The 19,731-nt window shown below is 37.7% G+C and overlaps 1 protein-coding gene across 11 annotated transcripts in view; it reads right to left on the bottom strand.

Annotated features, from left to right (window-relative positions):
* The window catches only part of sorbs1 (sorbin and SH3 domain containing 1), a 68,505-nt gene that overhangs the window by 36,336 nt on the left and 12,438 nt on the right, over nt 1-19,731 (bottom strand). For 6 of the 11 annotated variants that reach the window (XM_016679071.1, XM_016679063.1, XM_016679072.1 and 3 more), the window contains exons 2-14: nt 16,510-16,546; nt 16,293-16,376; nt 14,880-14,984; nt 13,458-13,564; nt 13,226-13,367; nt 13,042-13,119; nt 9,776-9,912; nt 8,881-8,941; nt 8,713-8,787; nt 5,130-5,165; nt 4,818-4,920; nt 3,799-3,913; nt 132-209 (exon numbers count right to left, since the gene is read on the bottom strand). In XM_016679071.1, coding sequence (XP_016534557.1) covers nt 132-209; nt 3,799-3,913; nt 4,818-4,920; nt 5,130-5,165; nt 8,713-8,787; nt 8,881-8,941; nt 9,776-9,912; nt 13,042-13,119; nt 13,226-13,367; nt 13,458-13,564; nt 14,880-14,984; nt 16,293-16,326 — 1,071 coding nt within the window. In that variant the 5' untranslated portion in view covers nt 16,327-16,376; nt 16,510-16,546. The remainder of the gene's footprint in view (nt 1-131; nt 210-3,798; nt 3,914-4,817; nt 4,921-5,129; nt 5,166-8,712; nt 8,788-8,880; nt 8,942-9,775; nt 9,913-13,041; nt 13,120-13,225; nt 13,368-13,457; nt 13,565-14,879; nt 14,985-16,292; nt 16,377-16,509; nt 16,547-19,731) is intronic. The other 5 variants (XM_016679066.1, XM_016679065.1, XM_016679068.1 and 2 more) reach the window with 5 other exon arrangements.

The raw sequence follows: 19,731 nt of genomic DNA, 5'->3' as shown, positions 1-19,731 counted from the left end.
CTCAGAGGATCACAGTGGGGTGGGAGAGGAAACAAGCAGACCTGACATACAGTTTAGACGTTCAACATGGATGTTACATGACATGCAGTACGTGACGATATGCTGTCGTTGTGAGAACAGCGACCACTTACCGCTTTGTCAAACTCCATCTCTGAAAAGAATTTATACCAAGGCTCATTCTCTAAATCTACATCTTCTGGACTTATATCCTGAGTAAAGGGGCATGGCGACAGGAGGAGAAAGACAAAGAGAAGACAGTTCAGACAGCTCAGCTTATGCACACCAATGCAGAGAGCCAACCACATGAAAGCAGATGTGATTTATGACATGACTCTTCCTGAAATTGTTTGATATTTTCAATAAAATGCTGTTTTAGTTCCTCGTGAAAAGTGATGCAACAGCAGCTGATAAACATCACAAAGTATAAAGACTTGAAAACAGGAACCAGGAGAAACCAAATCCGGCTCTTACTCTAATTAGTTTGTGACATCCAATCCGTCCTCTTCACACCATAACTTCCAGCCCAGCAACTGTCCAGCCTGTAAGTTTTGCTTTCATGTCAACTACAGCATGAAGACATTCAGGGGTTTTCAGACTTTCTGCTGCTTCCAGCTTAACAGCTGCTGCCTTTTGCTTCATATTTCATTGCATGTGAAGCTGATATCTCGGATCAAACCATAAAATAAAGTCCTGGTTTTGATGCTGCATAAGCCGAAGGACATTTGCATAAAGTGCCATGCAGAAAATATTCATATTCCTGAAATTAAAAACCATAAACTTTAATGTAAGTTTTGGGGGATTTTATGATATAGATCAGAGGTCTTCAGTTGCACCGACTAACTCACTCACTCTTTGGTTACCTAGCAACTCACTCACTCTTTTGGTTGCCTAGCAACCATAAAACCATTAAGTAACTTGCGCAGGAGCAGTTTCAGGTTTCAGTTTGGAGTGAAAACTGGATAAAACAGGAAAAGCAACCGCTAGTTTGTCTGTAGTACAGATATGTAAAACAAAAAATGAATCAATAATTATTGATATCGACTGAAATGAAATGCTTGTACGTTTTTCAGCTGTACCGTCCAGCCCTAAATAGTATGTAGTGTTTAACAATAAATGAGGCTTAGTACTACATAAAACAAGTTTTTTACTTCCTACAAACTCAATGGAAATGAGTAACAGCTTCTTTAATTCATGTTTTTATTTTAAACAAGTTGACGGCCTAATAAAGCCACAGCTATGAACAATCTGATCATTTTGACATAATGAACAGATTTTTCTCACCGAATGTTTGCATTTCAGACTGAAATATGTAATTTTGGATTCAAGTTAATTTGTATTTAAAGACATAAATTTGAATAAAAAAGTAATTTAAATCTCCCTAGTTGATCAGAAGTCTCACAATCCCCCTGCAGTATTTCCACAACATGAAGTGAAGTATGAATTACCTTATTTATACTTTATACATACAGTTATGCATTACTGTAGCTCAGATAAAATCCCATTGAAATACATTGAAGTTTGTAGTTTTACACAAAGAAAGAGGAAGGATGAAAGTTTCTGCAAGGCTCTCTGTGGGATTAGAGAAACAGAGTAAAATCAGTGAACCAAACATGAAGAATGAATGACTGAGTTCATTATTTTACTGGTGAACTGGAGCGAACTGCAATGGGCAAAATGGTTGGCACTGGGATCAGGCCAGATCTGAACCAGCCTGGCAATAATTACATGAGCTCAACTGCTCTGTCACAATAAAGCATCTTTTCTAAAAATCTGAGTGGAAAATGATTACATAAAGATGACAAACCTGCCAAGGACACGAAATATTTAAGTCACCGCAGACTGTTACCCTGAACGTAACAGGGTTTTTATTTTATTATTATACATGTTAGTTTGTCAGAACTGGTTTATTTATTCTTCAAACTCATTTTGTTTAGTCAAAAAGCTTTTTTTTTCTCCTGACATCTTATTGTGATGTAAGTTACTTTACGCTGCTCTTGGCAGTTGGCGGTTACCATGGCAACCGGTAACTGTCAGCTCCTCCCCCTTTTTTTCTGCTGCCACTTGTATCTGTGGTGTTTATCAGGATCAGCTCTGTTTTCTTTACAAGCATTATATTCTTAACATTTATTTTAGACAAATGTATAGATATAAATAAACATGGTTTCATGTGTAATTACTCCATGTTTTAGAATAAAATAGAATATACTTTATTGATCCCTAACTGCGTTGTTGGCAGGCTACTCCATCCAAAGTGTTAAATATTAGTTAAATACAAATATATAAATTCTATAAAAAAATATATACATAAGTGTGATATATCAAAATAAATGGATAAATAAATACCAAGAAACATGCACATCAAAATATTTTAATTTATTAATAAATCTATAAATGAGTATAGACACGTTGCATGTTATTGTTTACATCCAGGAATTTCGCTAATGACCATCCGTAGCCGCGCTGCTGTGGTAGAGCAACTCCGTAAACTAAACCTGGAGATGGAAGTGTTACTAATTTAATTTGATGCGCCGCCACAAAGGGAAAAATAACGCTGAAAAACCGTTGAAGAACAACTCAAAGCCACTCGTATTCCTCTTTTTTCCTCGCTGTCGACTATGCTATAAAAAAACTTGTTGCCGTAGCAACTGACTAACAACAACGCCACTAATGTATCAGCATTCAACACCAAAAAACACACAAACATTTCCCACACGGAACATTCAGTCCATACACTGCTATGGTTTTAGGTTTGATGTTTATTTTGCGTTTGTGATTAAGTGATTGCTGTGGTAGATTAGCTACCGCTGCTGTTAGCTAAGCTAACACAGTGGTGGTTGATTAGCTAATTTAAACATCTGCTCAACTGACGATCTGTCAGATCTGTGTCGTCTTTATGTAATCATGTGTGGGTCGCCTTTGTTTCCCTGTTTAACTGAAACAAAAAACAGAAAAAACAGAGTCAAGTTAGCATAACTGACCTACTTCCCTCTCCCTCACTAAACATCTCCAATAACTCTTTGAAGAATCTGAATTAATGAGGTACACCAACATTTGATTTCCCTTTGGGATTAATACAGTATATTTGAATTTTCCTGACCTTGTTATCTAGTTGCCAGAGTGCTACAATTAGTAGCAAAGCACTGAGTATACGTCACGTGTAGATTTAAGACTTAGCGCGTCATGTTGACAGCTAAAACCAGCGGTAGCCATCGCGGCTGGCAGCTTTTTGTGACGTCACGCTGCAGCGTGTCTGTTTGTTTGTGTTTTTAACTTCTATAGTTAAAGCTTTTGCAACTGTTAACTGAGAGCCATTGACCGGTGGTAGGAACTGTTTAGGTTTATTTATTATATTGTTTTTATTGTTCAGGGGGAGAAGCTGCTGGATTGATGTTAATTCAATTTTTTCTTTGTAGGTTTTATTTATTTTTCATACAAAGTAATGCTCCAGTTATTAAATGTGTGATAGTTTGTGTGATTTTATTTCCTGTACTAAAAATATCTCTATTACTTGCCATTTATGCTAAAGATAAGATTAGTTATGCGTATTAATGCGATCACAGTCTGTTGCCGTTGGTAACTGTGGGGCAGAAGCTGCTGGACTGATGTTAACCACCAACTTGATTTGTTTTTTCTCTCTTGTTATAAATGCAGTGAACCTGAGTGTTGCTAACCATTAGCAGTGAAGCAGCTCGGATGCAGAGGTGGCAGAGGAAGATGATGAAGATGATGAAGGGGAGGACGCACCTCAGACCCCATACACACACACACACACAGAGAGAGAGAGAGAGAGTGTGTTACCGTTCTCTCCAGCTTCAGGACGGATGATTTCCCCGGCTCGTAGTCGAAGATGCTCCTGGGCTCGGCGCGGTACTTCCTGGTGTCCACCTTCTTATCCGGCGGCTCCCACTCGCTCCTGCAGAGGAAGGACAGTCAGAGAGAGAGAGAGACACCGAGAGCCAATCCTTTTCCGGCGGTCTCCATGGCAACCGGCGCGGGCTGAGACGATTTCTCATAAAAAAAAACAACGTGACGTTTCAAAGCGCCTGCCTCCTCCCTCTAACGACGACACGGCAGAAAAATCCAATCTGGGCCGTGATTGGATTACGGACCCGGTGAGAGAAAACAGCTTTTCCCAACGGACGAAAAACAAAAGATTAAATCAGGAACATGCAGAACCAGGGACACTGACAAAACAAAAAGAAACCAACTGACTTAAATTTTAGAAATCTGATTTTAATCTAAAAATGTTGACTTTTTCTCAGAATTTTGATCTTCTACTTTGAATTTTGACAGAAATTTTGAAATTTTACTTTAATCTTAGTACTCAAATTTTTTTCTGACAATGTGAGAATTTTGTACATTTTCCCTCCAAATTCTGAGATAAGAAAAAAGTCATAATTCTGACTTTAATCTGAGAATTTTGACTTTAATTTCGCAATTCTGACTTTTTCCTAAATTTTATAATTTGGATTTTTTCTTTGAATTTGGAGATTTAATCTTAGAATTTTGACTGATATTGTAGAATTCTGATTTCACTCTCTGAATTCTGATTTTTAACCTTCAAATTTTGACAAATTTTAAAATTCTGACTTGTGTTCTCAGAATTTAGGTCTTTTACCCCCAAACCAAATCTTGTTGCGGTTTTTGGATCACCTTGAGTCCAACTTTCCACCATCTGAGCCAGTTTCTCCCTGAAGTGACTGAAAACTGGCCAGGATGGTCAGAATCAGCCCAGGAACCAGCAGAAAACTGGAAGTGACTAAACGGCAGCAGAAGCTAGCGGTTCTAGTGGATCTACTTCCTGTCTGGTACCAGACCTTCTGGCGGACGGCTTGAGGGACGAGGACCGAGTCGGAACCGGCATCAGCCTCCCTCTGGAGTCCACCAGGTCGTCGCTTTTAGAGCGCGGAACAGTTCTTCCTGAAAAACAGATCAAACTGAGCACGATTCTCTGAACAGTTCTTCCTCAAAAACAGATCAAACTGAGCATGATTCTCTGAACAGTTCTCTGAACAGTTCTTCCTAAAAACAGATCAAACTGAGCATGATTCTCTGAACAGTTCTTCCTGAAAAACAGATCAAACTGAACAGATTCTTTGTTGCTTCGGACGGATGTTCAGAAAACTCACCATCTTCCAGGTAAACAAACGGGGTCGGACCATCGTCTGAAAAAGTAGAAGAAGAAGGAGCAGGAGGAGGAAGAGGAGGAGGAAGAATGTTAAGTTGCTTTTGATAAAACATTTAAATTTGGTCTCATATTAATATTTATTCCTTTTGTGTAAAAAAGTTTGATAACTTTCTTTTAAAACCTAAAAACAAAAATGAAAATGTTTTTTTTAAATTGTAAAATCAAACTATTGTAATGAGCTAAGCTGAATAAGCTTTTGTCCCACTAAACAAAACTAGTTTTGTTTAGTGGGACAAAATATTTTTTAGATCTTTAACCACTGGTTTATTTCTTTACAGTTATTTATATATTTATATTTTGTGTGAGACACATTTAAACTTATTGTTTGAAAAAGCTTTACTGTTTCATAAGAGGCTACACAGGCGGTCCAATTCTAATAAAATAAGATAATCCAAGTAAATATATTAAGTTTATTAAGTTGTCATGTTAAAGAAACGTAAATAAATTAAGTTTGAGAAACAAATGAACTCCTTTTTTTAAAGTTAGAGTTTCATTTTGTTTTTTCAGTGCAGTTTTATCTGCAACTTAAAACTGCAGAATTTAAATATTGCTGAGTTTTAATATCTGAGGTTTTATTCATTATTTCAACTCTGCATTTATGAGAGAAAATCTACCATGTATCCAGATTTGTGCATCCACTTCTTGTTCTTATGAAACATTAAAGATGCGTGTCGTATAATCCTACCATCCACCTGAAAGAGCCGTTCAAAATGACCAAAAAAAGAAGAGGGAATGCAGACGTCTTGATTTTAAGCAAAAAATACATTTAAAATCTCTAAATAATTCAAAACACATTAAGATTTAAGGTTTTTTTTTAGCTTTCCATTAGGTCCAGCATCACAGGATCGCCAACTCAATCGAAGAGCCTCAAATCGAAGCTTTTTACAGGAAGCGTCGCTCGGCTAAAACAGGGTTTGAATTAATAATGAGGCAAAGCACTCCGAGCAATAAAAATATACATATTTTTGTCAAATATTAGTTACAGGAGGATTAACAATTCATGTCCAGACCACTTAAACATCAAATTATTTACTCCACGTTTAAATCTTAGCTTATTTAGTAGAAATAAATATGTAAATAAACCACATTGAACTGTGATTATCTGGCGCTTAAATCCGAGCACTGATAATGAAAAGTACAGAAAATGTTCTATGGAGCAGCAGCACCACCTAGTGGTCACAACTCAGCACTACAGCCAATGATGAACAATAATTTGAAACGATTAATAAATAACAAAAGGAAAAATAAGAGAAATAAGGACCAAAAGAGAAAAGTTAGGATCTGTGAAGGTGACAGAAACTTTTACAGGAGTGGAGCATCCTGGCCAACAACCTATCTGTGTTTGTGCTGATTATTTAGAGCCAGTTAAATAAATACCTAAACAACCAAATATGGAAAACCTTATAAATGGTGATAAATGTTTAACTGGAGCTTCAGATGGAAACGTCAACATGACTGCAACAATTTAAACAACTAAATGTGATTTTTCTCATATTATTTCCAATCGCTATACGAGTTTATTGTAATTCTTTAACTATTCAGATGATCATAGGAGCAAAGTTTGGGAATAAATGTGTTTATTTACCCAAAAAAAACCCTTTATTTAAGGTTGTTGTAAATGAGATATTGAGCTTTTATATGGACAAAGAATTTAACAGACCAAAATAACACATACAGGATTGTCAGGGCTACTGTAGACAGAAAAAAAGTAATTTTTCACCGAAAAAAAAAAAACTCAAAATAATTTTAAGATTAATCATAAATTTTCTAGGAAAAAGTCTGAAATTTCTGAGCTTCAAAAATTAAAAATTTGCTTGAAAAAACCCTTTAATTTTTAGAATAATCTCAGACATTTTTGAGAAAAAATTTCCATCTCAGAAATTTCTAGTTTTTTTTTTCTCAAAAAACTGACTTTCTTTAAATTGAAAAAAAAAAACTTGGACGTTTTTTAGATTTTTTTTTTGTGCAAATGTTCAACTTTAGAAACTTAGTAATTTCCAAATTTTCTAAATTTATGAGTATTTTCTGGCAAATTTATGTTTTTTTTTGGCAGAAATTAAATTTATTTTCCTCATTAAATTAAGATATTTATTCTCATTTTGTGCTCCAGGTGTCCCTCCAAACACTGGATGTCCAACAACAGTTAGTTGCAACAACAGTCTAAAAACACAGCAGAACGCTGCAGGCCGATTAGTTTTGATGAATTTAAATGAAATATTGTCATTCGGACGTCGCTGTGTTGTTCATGCTGCAAAGCAACCAAGGTAGATGACCCATGCTAGGTGCTACATGGCTAGCTCCGTCCAGCTAGAACAGTAATTTTTGATCAGTGAAAAACATTCAGTTCTTTCAATTTGAACCAGAAATTGAAATACAAGTTAACACAGAAACAACAAGCAGAAATGAAGATGATGAGCAACAAATGGAGGAAGAGGGGAAAGAAAATCTGGTGTTTGTGTGGCTGACACTCAGGAATGCTAACCGGAGAGGACAGCAACAAGCTCCAAGCCAAGCTGTTTACGGTAAGCATGGATCTAAATATGTTCTCATATATATTACAATATAGAGCTACAAAAAGAGCTAAACACGGTTCAGTTTCACTGTAAACATCCATTCATCATCTTCAAATTTGTTTTGATTCTGCTTTAGCTCCTGCTTATGGTGTTAGCTGACTAAATCGTTAGTCAGCTAACTAAAGCGCTTTAGTCAGCTGGCTAAAGCGTTAGCTCCTGCTTATATTGTTAGCTGCCTCCTTCTAACTGGTGTTGGCTCCTGCTTATGTTGTTAGCTCTTTCTTATGGTGTTAGCTGACTGCTGCTAACAGTGTTAGCTCCTGCTTATGTTGTTAGCTCTTTCTTATGGTGTTGGGTGACTGCTGCTAACAGCGTTAGCTCCTGCTTATATTGTTAGCTCTTTCTTATTGTGTTAGCTCCCTCCACTGTTGGTGTTTACTCCTGCTAATGTTGTTAGCTCCTGCCAATGGTGTTAGCTCTCTCCTGCTAACTGTGTTAGCTCCTGCTAATGTAGTAAACAGTGGAGCAGAAGCTAATCATGTTTGTTTCAGTAAATATCTTGTTTATAACATGAAAATTTACATTTTTCACATTATCTTCTTATATTTTGTTTATAAAAACCTGATTTCACTATAACCTACCAGCCTGCATTGCGTTTATGAGAAATATAGTAAAAAATACAATTTTCTTTAAAGTAATTATGAATTCTTACATATCACAAACTAAAACATTTGGGTTAAAAGGAAAATAACAACATCAGCTTATGTTTATTTAAATTTGAACGTTTTTGTCCAAATTTACCCGAAATAAAAAAAACGTCTGGCTGATCCTCCCCAGCCGCATTGAATCAGTTTAATGTTTGTTTTTGTGGCTGGAGGCTCTGAGGTTTGGACAAACACCAGAGAAGGTTTACTAAAGCATTTCTGTGTTTCTGCAGACTGGAGGAACCGGAGCTGAAAATGGCTGCAGATTAGTAAAAGCCAATGAGAGCGCGGCTGCCGCCATCGGTACCTTTTGGGGTCATGCGAATGTCAAAGGTCTCGGGGAAAATGTAGGTGGGGCGGTAGGGGTTTTCCTCAAAAGGCTCTGAGCACAGTGAGACAGAGGACATGAGGGACAGGGACACACGCTGGATGGCAACAGGGACACAAAGCCGACGGCTCAGGAGGACGGACTCACCGGGTAACTTATGGATCTGTTTGAACATGGTCTTATACCAGTCCTTGGACTTTTCAGTGTTCTGAAATTAAAATGTGAGAAATTAGAAACAGATCATGTAACGATCACAATGACAAGCAGAACGCACTGCAAAAACAAATATTACCAGGTACATTCTGTAATTTCTAGTGAAAATATTTCTGGACATTTGAAATAAGATAAAACTAACTTACAAGTAACTTTTCAGTTTAAGTTAATAAATCCTTAACATTGATGAACAAAGTGCTAGTTCCATTATTTCACATATAAGTAGACCTGCCACATAACATTTTGTGGTAAAATTATAATATTATTGTTCTGTGACCATTTTCAAGTAGTATAACTTTAATAGCATAAGAATATATTGTCAAAGATCAATTAACTTTAAATTCCACTGAACATTTAACTCTGGGGCAGGAAGACATTGTGAATATCAAAAATAAATCAATAAACAATAGAAACAAAAGAGAAAAACAAGAAATCATGCAAATGTTTAAGTTAGTTTTAATTTATCATGTGATTAATTGATTTATTGCAATAAATTATAAGACATTTTTCTTCTGTTAAAAGTGGAACTAGAACTTTTTCATCAACATGAAGCATTTATTAACTTAAAAGAACCTAGTTTAAATTGATAAAAATTGCTTTAAAGTCAGTTTTGTTCCAAGACATTTACACTGTAAATCAGACCAAAAACACTTGGTAAGACTTTGTGTTTTTGCAGTGTAGTCATCAATAACAGAAGATTAACTGGTAACCCTGATGGAAATATGTCTGTTTTCCACAGAGGAGTAAAGAAAACGTGGTTTCTGTGAACAGAAGGTCTTTATTAGTCCGAAGTGAGTAAATCTGTCTCCATCAGACAGAGGCTGCTCACCCGAACAGGCACAATGGGTTTGCTTATGGGGCCGCGGACGGGGGAGTGCAGCGCCAGCCGCAGCCTCGTCCCGTCCATGTCAGAGCCTGGACTCACGGAGTCCCTGCTGGGACCGGGGCCTTTGTCCGGGTCCGGCTCTGTAAAGCACAGCAGACCGACCGGCATGAGAAACAGACACCCAGGAAGAGAACATTAAAACCCTGGACTTCATGCAGATCAGGCAGTTTCAGAAGCTGCTAGATTCATCCCAAGCTGACATTTTAAATGTTTTTTCTGTTAAATCTAATGATTTAACTCTAAATTTAGCCTCACCAATAAAACTAATTTTTATTCACTTATATGGTATCACATTATAAACGTTTCATATCAGCCAACACTGATAACTGTTGATCAGGTTTGTTTTGTTTTTAATATAATTATTTTTAAGCAGTTAGGAGGCAAAGTGGTGAAACATTAAACTGCTGCTGTGCAAGTTACTCAACAGGTCGTTGCTAGGTAACCAAAGAGTGAGTGAGTTGCTAGGCAACTCAGTTGCCTGGCAACTGGTGGAATCAATGAGTCAGTTGATTCCACCAACTTCCCTGTTTAGCTACCAGTGAAGCCGTCCGTCTTCAAATCCATCAAACGTTTGTGGTACGTTTGTGCTGCTGTTAAAGATGTTAATAAAAAAGCTTCCAGAGGTCATCAGAGGTCATTATCAATCTATTTGAAGCAAAAGCAGCACAAACGTAGCCCAGTTCATTCATATCAAATTTGTTTGATATTGTACATGTGAGTATGAGCAGCTGACCTCTCATGACCCCTGATGACCCCTGATGACCTCTAGAAACTTTTTTTAATAGTATTTTTTAAAAAGATAGCGGCACAAACAAAACATTTTACATTACAAATGTACCACAAACATTTACCAATTTTGTTGGATTGGACTGATGCTGGGGCTGGTTGACCTTTAAACTTTAAACCTTCATTAATATCTTCAAAGCAAAAGCAGCAAACAAAACAAATTGGAAAAATGTAGTCAAGTTGACTGACATGAAGATTTAGCAAGCTTTTTTTTTATCTATATACTCTAGCAAATAATTAATCAATTACTACTTTAATGCACCAATTGCACCAAAATTGGCGCTGGTTGACCTTTTATGACCTCCGGACACATTTGGTAATGCCTTTAAAATTTTTCCTGCACAAACGTCTGACACTAATTTTGTTAGATTTGAAGAAAATGGAGACCAACTTCACTCAGGCAACAGATGAAAAACAACAAATATCTTGTTATTGAGCTCAAATGTCTATTTATTCAATAATTCAGCAGCAAAAAGGCTTCAGGATGGAAAATGTTGCTTATTTTGTTTTCAGTTAACCTGCAATTATCTAAATATGCCACAACTATAATTTAATGGTTGTTGTCACAAGTCCAAACTGCTGCACAGAGGATAATAAATGAAGTATGACTGCAAAACATCTTAAATATTTCACAGCTGTTGGGTCTGCATAGCAGTAACTGTTGACATGGGTGTGTGAATGAGGCACATTATGGCGTTTATTAAGGCAGATGAGTGAGAAATGTTTCTGTGTTCATGTCGTCCAACATGGACGCTGCAATCAGAACGGCGCCGCCGCCGTGTGAAAGCAAACAGAACCTCTCAGTTCTGGCTTTCACATGTCAGGACTTCGCAGAAATAATCTCATCTTTCAATCTAATCTTAAGCTGGCAAAAACACAGCAGATTCCACACCGACTGTTTATAAAACAAAAGAAAACGGAGGAAACAAACAAACCTTATAATCTATCAATTATTCTGACAAATAATTGATTAATCGGATAAGAAAAAAGCACATTCCACATATTTTTCATTTACTTTTCATTTTATACAACTAATTTAGCAATGTATTTTTAAAGTTGTATAAAATGGATTAAAGGTTAAATTAAAAACATGCAAAATGTGCCAATTTTTATCCAATTAATCAAATATTAACCGATTAATCAATTACTATAGCCGTCATTAGCTTCAGCCCTGCACACTTGTGTGCTAACCCAATCTGTGGGGGGATGAGAAAAGTCCATCATCATCATCATCATCATCATCATCATCATCAGACTGCTGCATTCCTCAGGCGCCTCTGACTCCAACACTTGCTCAGTAGGTGGAGAATGTGAAAGTGACCCTCGGACGGTTTCCAGCATCACTCTGCCTGTCAGCTGGTTTCATTCCCACAATGCATTCTGTTCTGGCGCCAAACGTTCCCCAGGTGAGCATCCTGTCTGGTCTGCAGCCTCAAATCCAACAAACTGGCATAAACTCCGTGTCGTCAAACCAACTCAAATCGTTTCAACAGTGTTCCTGCTTTTATCTCAGCTGAGGAACAAACATTCAGCAGCAGCTGATACTGGCGCCACAGGCTAACAGGAAGAGGAGGAATGTCTTCTGTAGGAGAAAAGTGAAAGTGAAACCAAGTTCCTTGTTTATGTGCACAAACCTGGTGAATAAAACTGATTCTGATGTAAATGAACACATGAAACCTGATTGGTTTGTTTACATCATGTCGTTCATAGATCAGCGTTTCTGCTCACACTCCATGTCAGCAGAGGACAGAAATTCTCCTTTTACAACAAATCAAGTAATCGCATTTTAAAGTAAAATAATTTCCATTTGTATCATTTATTGTTTTTCTATTTTTTCTCTCTTTCTACCAAAAACTGGAGGATAAACTGTTCAGTTTGGTGTTTTGGTCTCAACTGGCCCAACTGTTTGGGGCCACAGAAATATTTTAAAACAAACTTTTTGTGCCTTTTCTATCTGCTCAATAAACTAAAGTAACACTTTAAATAGTTGTAAATACAAAACATAGAAAAGGTTTTGCATGATTGCGTAAAACAAAGGTTTCTCACTTCGGGGTTGATTGTCTCCTTATTTGGGCCGAATGCTTTGCGTTTAGTAAACGCAGGTCGGTGTTTAGTTACTCCAGATTAAAGACGAATGCAGAAACGTCTAGATAAATTTTTAAGATGTTTTTCTCTGTAGAAAATTTTGCTCTACAAGATGAAAAAAGCTTGCATTGAGGTCAGGGGGCCGCACAAAATCCCTCAGAGGGACGAAAATGGCCCCTGCGCCGCAGTTTGGACACCCCTGGCCGACAGTTTTTGCCCGTTTTCCACCCTAAGAAAACAAATGTAGACACGTCTCTGTGGTCTCTGTGTGCAGAAGATCTAAGTTTCTGCCTGATGAAAATGGTGAGTGAATGTGCTGCTGAAACCGGAGCGCATACCTTCGAAGTGAGGCGGATTCTTTTGCTGCTCTGTGGCGAGAGAGAGACAAACGGCGAAAAGTGACTCAGCAGCCAAAGCTGAAGTGTGAAAGCATCAGTTGGGTTAGAGACGCAGAAGCAGAACGACAAACGTGCCTCACAAGTTGGTGACGGGTCAGAAACTGCAGCTCCTGCTGCGGCTCACCTCTGTTGTGCTGCAGCAGGACGATGGTGGGGTTGACTGAACTGGTGCGCGGATAAACACAACCGGGAGCCGAGGGGTCGACGTGCAGAGCATCTGCAGGAGAAGCAGCTTCGTTTTCTCTTATGCTTCTGGGTGAAAAGGCCTAAGAAACACAGAAAAAGCAGAACTGAACGTTATGTTTCCATAAAGCTGGTTAAACGAGGCGAAGCGGACCGAGGTGAAGCGATCCTACCTGGCGCTGGCTGCTGCTCTCAGGAGGTAAATGAGGCGCGTTGCTGCTGCCGCCCTCGGCCGCTCCTGCTTTGGATCCGTCTCCATTAATCTGGCCGGTCCAGCTGCCTGAAACGAGTCCAGAACGCTGTGAGCGCGGCAGCCGCTGCTGCAGCAGGACAAACACTGGGGGAGGCGCTGAAAGGTGTGGCATGTCAGTGAACCACAGAAGATAAATACAGTGGAGGATCAGGGGCATTTCACAAGAAAAAGACAAGAAAAAGGTAAATATCTGCCCAAAAAATTCACATTTATAGACAGAAAAAAAATATTTCTGACTTTGAAAAGCTACAAAATAAATCAGAAAGTTTTAGATTGATCTCAGAAAATTTGTAGAAAAATCTCGGAAATTTCTGAAATTTTGCTGGAAAAAAACTCAAAACTTTTAAATTAATCTCAGAAATATTCTAGAAAAAATAGGAAATTTCTGAATTTGAAAAGTATAAAATTTTCTACAAAAACGTTAAAATTTTTAGATTCACCCCAAATATTTTCCAGAGAAAACAAGGAAATTTCTAAGCTTGAAAAGGTAAAAAAATTGCTAGAAAAAAAACCCTGAAATTAATCTCAGAAATTTTCTAGAAACACGCTGATGTTTCTCAGTTTGAAAAGTCAATTTTCTTGAGAAAACTCTAATTCTGAGATTAATCTAAAATTTTCTAGAGAAAGCATGAAGATTTCTGAGTTTGGAAAGTGAAACATTTGCTAAAAAAATAAATTAACTTGGATCAATCTAAAGAATTTTTCTGGAAAAAATAAGCAAATTTCTAAATCTGAAAAGTCAAAAAACTGCTAGAAAAAATCTGATGTTTTGAGATTAATCTCAACTTGTGAATTTTAAAAGAAAGAAAAAATAGACTTTTCAAACTCAGAAAATTTCTGTTTTTTCCTATAAATTTGTTTTTGCTGTTATTTACTCCTCTCTTAAAACGCCGTTGCAGATTGTTGCTGTTGCATGTCCTCCGTTCTTTCCTTTTCTGAGCTTCTTGCACAGAAAAGTGGAAAAAAACAAGATTCTCCCACAATCTCTGAACTTTGTGAGGAGAACAAAAAGCCTTTTCAGTCGGATGCAAAGATCGTTTGTTCCTTTTTAGTGCCGCTGCGCAACAATTAAAGCGCCTCCCTGTTTCCAGTCCGGTTCTGAAGGGCTCTGAGCAACAAACGGGCCCACAGCCTGCGGTCCGGAGCACAGCGTGGGCAGGAAGAACGCTCTCTGACATTTGCATGAAAATATGAGCAATTGGTTCTGAGCGTCTGGGTCAGAGCTCAGCGAAGCCTCTACAACATGATGAAATGTCATCTTCCGCACTCAGTCATGCGATTATTTCCCCACGCTAAATATTGTTTCATCACGCTCAGAGCTGCAGTGAAAAACCCGACATACTTGCAGCTGTGATGACATTCGGCTCGTCGTCGTCGTCGATGTGGACGAGGGTCGCCCTCAGGGTCACCACCCCTTTCCCTTTGCACACTCTGCTCGGGTCCAAATCTGAAAAAGGTTCATCCCGATGAAAACGAAGCGGCTTCAGAACCGGGATTGTTTCAAAGCTGCAGGGAGCTCCTGGAATAGATCCGCCTCATCAGAACCAGGCCATCACATTAAAACGCTAATTAACACAAAGTTAGCTGCTGAGCCGGAGCAGATGGAGGCTCAGGTAAAGACGGAAAAACAACTTTAAACAAAAAAGTATTTTAATAAAGCAGCAGGATGACCTCACACTGAAAAAAACAGAAATCAAACATTTAATTCAACTGCATTTATTGAGTTTGGGGGAAAAAAACTGAATATTGAAGAAGTATTGATCAAAAGTGCAAATTAATCACTAATTTCAAATATGAATTGATGTCACTATGAGTAACACAGAGAGCGATAGTTCCTTTATTATCACTAGATCATAAAATCACAGCTTGTATGAAACATGACCTCAGTTTGACCTCAGTTTGACCCCAGTTTGACCTCAGTTTGAACTGCTGTAGTGAGTCAGACTCAATAAAGATTCCTGTTAAATTTAGCTAAAAATGCTAATATGGGTTAGCGGAGAAAGTAGGCTGCATTTCTGTCTTAGCTTTAGATAAAAGCTACATTAGCTAAGCTAACTGTGCTAATTAGGCAGCAAGTATTACATTAAACATCTCTGCTATTTATCTTAGTGTTACACAGAGGTGGATAGAGTACTCAAAAAATGTTTTTATTTAGCCACTTAAATACATTAATAGATAAAAACCCAACTGATTAAATGTCTTTTATCAATAAGAAAACAAACATTTTTGTGTCTAAAATGCAATAAAGTAGCATTACTTAGTGAAAACTCGATCACTGGTAGCAAAGGATGCAGCTAAAACAAACTTCTAAAATCAATGTGAGAAAAGCTCGTCCTGCTGGACTTAAAATCAATGCAGTGTAATGATACGGCGATTAAAATTTCTAATATTATCATTGCTGAGTTTGGCTGGACTACTGCGCTGTGTGCTGTTCTTTCAGGAAATGGCCTCGATTAGAGTCTGTATACTCCAGTTAAAGATTAATCTAAAACTAAATTAGTTATTTCAACAGCTGATTCATCTGATTAATCGTCTCAGCTCTAAATAAAACCACGCAGTTTGCTAAACTCTACATGTCTACATTGGAAAGCATGAAAGACAATACAAACCTTCTCCTTCCTTTTAAAACAAGATCCTCACATTTCAATAAAATATTCAATATTTTTCTACATTTCTGACACAATAGCTTCACTTTTTGAATTGAATAAAAATGTTTACAGTGCTAGAGTTTGGAGAAAGTAAAGGGAAACATCACCTGCAGAGGGAATCAGATCAGGAGAACCTTTCATGGTTGTTAAAGGAGTAATCCTGACGGCGCTCACTGCTCTGGGACCTGATCCTCAACAATCAGACAGAAGACAACAAGAAGGCCACATTTCAATGAGTAAGCATCACATCATCACAGTTACAAACAGAAATCTGTACAGGCTCTAATCAGGAATGGTGTTTTTAGAGAAATCAGGCGGATTTACTGCGAGTTGAGCTTGTGCTGCCCTCTGCTGGAGAGCCCTGCAAGAGAAACAGAGAAAAGCTTCAAACAGAGGAGGCAAAATAAATAATAAGAGAAAACAACCACATCCAATTTATATCTCACTGCGTTTTTAAAAGAGCCTCATAATTTACAGCTGGAGAAAAATCCATCTTTGACTCTAAATTTAATAAAAATGGATTCTGTATCATTTCCTCCCGAAACTGGAGAACGAAAATATTACTCAAGTAAGAGTAGCACTACTTAAACATATTTTTACTCAAGTACCGAGTAACTCATCAAATTATCAGTCATTTAATATTTAAAATGACCTAATCAGATGGACCAAAACCTAAAGTTAAGTGGAAATTTTGGTATTTTAAGAAGCGAAATGAAAATAATTCATACAACAACAAAAAATCTGATAAAAAACAATTTGTTCAATTCAGTTTATTTAAATAAAAAACTTATAAAACTTTAACAAAAACTGCAGGTGAGTGTCTGAGTCTGGTGAGTTTTTGGTTTGTTTGTCATTCAGTGGGTAGAAAATCCAGAAGTTTTACTCAAGTCAGAGTAGAAATACTTCATAATAAAGTTACTCAGCGTAGTAGAAATACTCCTAAATACATTTTTTCAAAAACATTATTCAATTAAATGTAGTTGAGTAAATTTAACTCAATTCTCTGGGCAAACATTGGTGGTCCATGAAAAGTTTGAGAGGTTTTTCCCCTGAATGAGTGCACAATATTTCCTTTACATGCAGATTATTTTAAGAGCAGATCTTCCAATGTAATCTGACAGTTAGCAGCCCTGAAGTCTTGTTCTGTGTGAATCTGCTCCTCCATGTTTAAATGTGTCTCTGCAGTAAAAACAGGAACGTTGCAGTAAACATGCAGTGGAGCAGCAACACCACGGCGGTCGCTCAGGAACACGTCGGCCTCCGCTTGTGTTCGCCTGATTTAGGAGTCGCTCTCTTTCACAACGCCAAGAAACGGGCCAGTCGAGGTGCAGACACTCAGAGTCACGCATGGATACAAAAACACCAACTGGGTTTTCTTCAGGAGAGCCGAACTAAAAACGGACAAAGTCACCAGCTAGAACTAAAAAATAATTCATATTAAAGCAAGATGGGAAAGAGAGGGCAACTTAATAACAGAAGAGGAACAAGCAATAATATGGAAATATTAGTGGCCCTGTAATAAATCAGTGGCGTGGAAAGAATTTGGATGTTTATGATTCCTTATCACACCGGCTGAGAAATGCCACTGTGATGGAAATCCTCGTATTATTTGAGAAAATGCAGAAATCAAAATGAAAACCATTGTCAAGTTTTTTGGGACCGTCTAATTATAAAAGATCACTGCACTGCAAAAACACAAAATATTACCAAGTAATTCTGGTTGAGTTTCTAGTGAACATATCTTAGTTCACTTCAAATGAGACAAACTAACTTAAAAATATTTGTTTAGCAAGAAGATATACAAACTTGTTTTCAGTCAATAATTCCTTTATATTATTAAAATGTATTTGTTCCACTGGCAGATTATTAATCCTATAAAAAGACATCTGTTTCTATGTTATTAGGGAAATAATCTGCCAGTGGAACTAGACCTAGGTTGCTAGGCAACGGGCTGGGCTTGGCTGGCGTTGCTAGGTAACGGCGCAGGGCTAATTAACCTGCCAGTGGAACTGGAACTTTTTCATTAATATTACAGAGTTATTTTCTTAAAACAAGCCCATATAGTTTGCTGAAAAGTTACTTGTAAGTTAGTTTTGTCTTATTTTGAGTGTTTATCATAGTGAACTGATCTACTTTTCTTCTTTCTAAAGGACTGTGTTATAAAATTTGCTTCCTTGGGAATCAATAAAGATAAAAATTACATCTGCTCCAAACATTAACACTTTGTTGTTCCTGTGAGTGTGAGGCTGTTGTTCTGCCTGCTCCATGTTTACGAAGCGCAGTAAATAACCTGCAGGAGTGACGCTCCAGCCGGAAACCTCCAACAGGCCTGAATGGACGAGGGGAAAATGGGAGCGACTCCAAAACGGCCTCCAGGGGAAAAACTCTCAGCCTTCACGCTGAGCCGTCCCTGAGAATAAGTGTATTTATTTTTCCTCTCTCTAATAAAATCAACTTGCTTCCTGACCCCCAGCAGCCCAGAGAGTCGATGCACCCCTGATCTCATGTCCTAAATAAATAATAAAACATTAAGAGGCATTCCTTCCTCAGCTGCATCCTGACATGAACCCAGAGACGTCGGGTTTACAGCACAGCGCCGTTCAACTTATGGGAGATAAAAAGACGATGACAGCTTGCAGAGTTTGGTTGGCCATGTAAACACAGGACAGCAGAGATCCCACAGGGCCTTTTTAGGAAGACGCACTGGGGAGCAGAACGCCATCCATCCGTCCTGCCTGGTTCTGGTCGGGCCAGAACAAACAGCTGAATCCAGCCAACATGAAGCAAAATTCACAAAATGTAATGTTAGTATTTATAAACAAGACAGTTGATGGAGTCAATTTGCTTCAATGCGGGAAGATTTTACTCATCTGTGTGGAAAAATGTTATAATAAAGGTGCAAAAGTCACAACCTTCAGAACCACTTAGGGTGTTTTCACACAGAATAACCCAGCAGATTCAACTGGTTCAAATGGGAACTCAAATTGCAACTTTTGTTACTTTTTCAGTTGCTGTGGTTCGATTTCACGCTGCACCGAATCAAACAAACCGAGCCAGGCTGTCACAAATGTCAACATTTGGGTGAATAAAAAAATTGTCCCAGAAATTATTGCGATAAACGATAATAATTTTGAGATCATTTTCAAGTAATATAATGATAATGACGCAATTATTAAAGTTTTCCCTCTCAAAGACTAATAAAATTGTAATTTTGTACAGAACACTTGAACTGGAAAACATTTTAAATATCCAAAATAAAACAAAATAAACAAAAAGGAAATAAAAACAACACATAAGAACACATAAGAAAGTGGAGTATGAAGTCTCTAAACAAGATTGCCCTTCAAAAAATATTAGTCATCAGAATAATCCGCTTCCTGCTGTTGGACCTCTGATCCACTTGACGTTCACATACATACATTCGAACCACGCCAGAGTTCACTTCATCCGAACCAAAACTGAGGTTTTTATGTGGACCAGAGTTCACTCTTTTGAGTTCAACTGAACATTCACCTTTCACCAAATGAACCAGATTTTCTAGATAAA

This window comes from Poecilia formosa, unplaced genomic scaffold (genome assembly GCF_000485575.1).
Source record: "Poecilia formosa unplaced genomic scaffold, Poecilia_formosa-5.1.2 Scaffold201, whole genome shotgun sequence".
Lineage (NCBI taxonomy): Eukaryota > Metazoa > Chordata > Actinopteri > Cyprinodontiformes > Poeciliidae > Poecilia > Poecilia formosa.
This window is presented reverse-complemented; position numbering and strand designations above follow the sequence as displayed.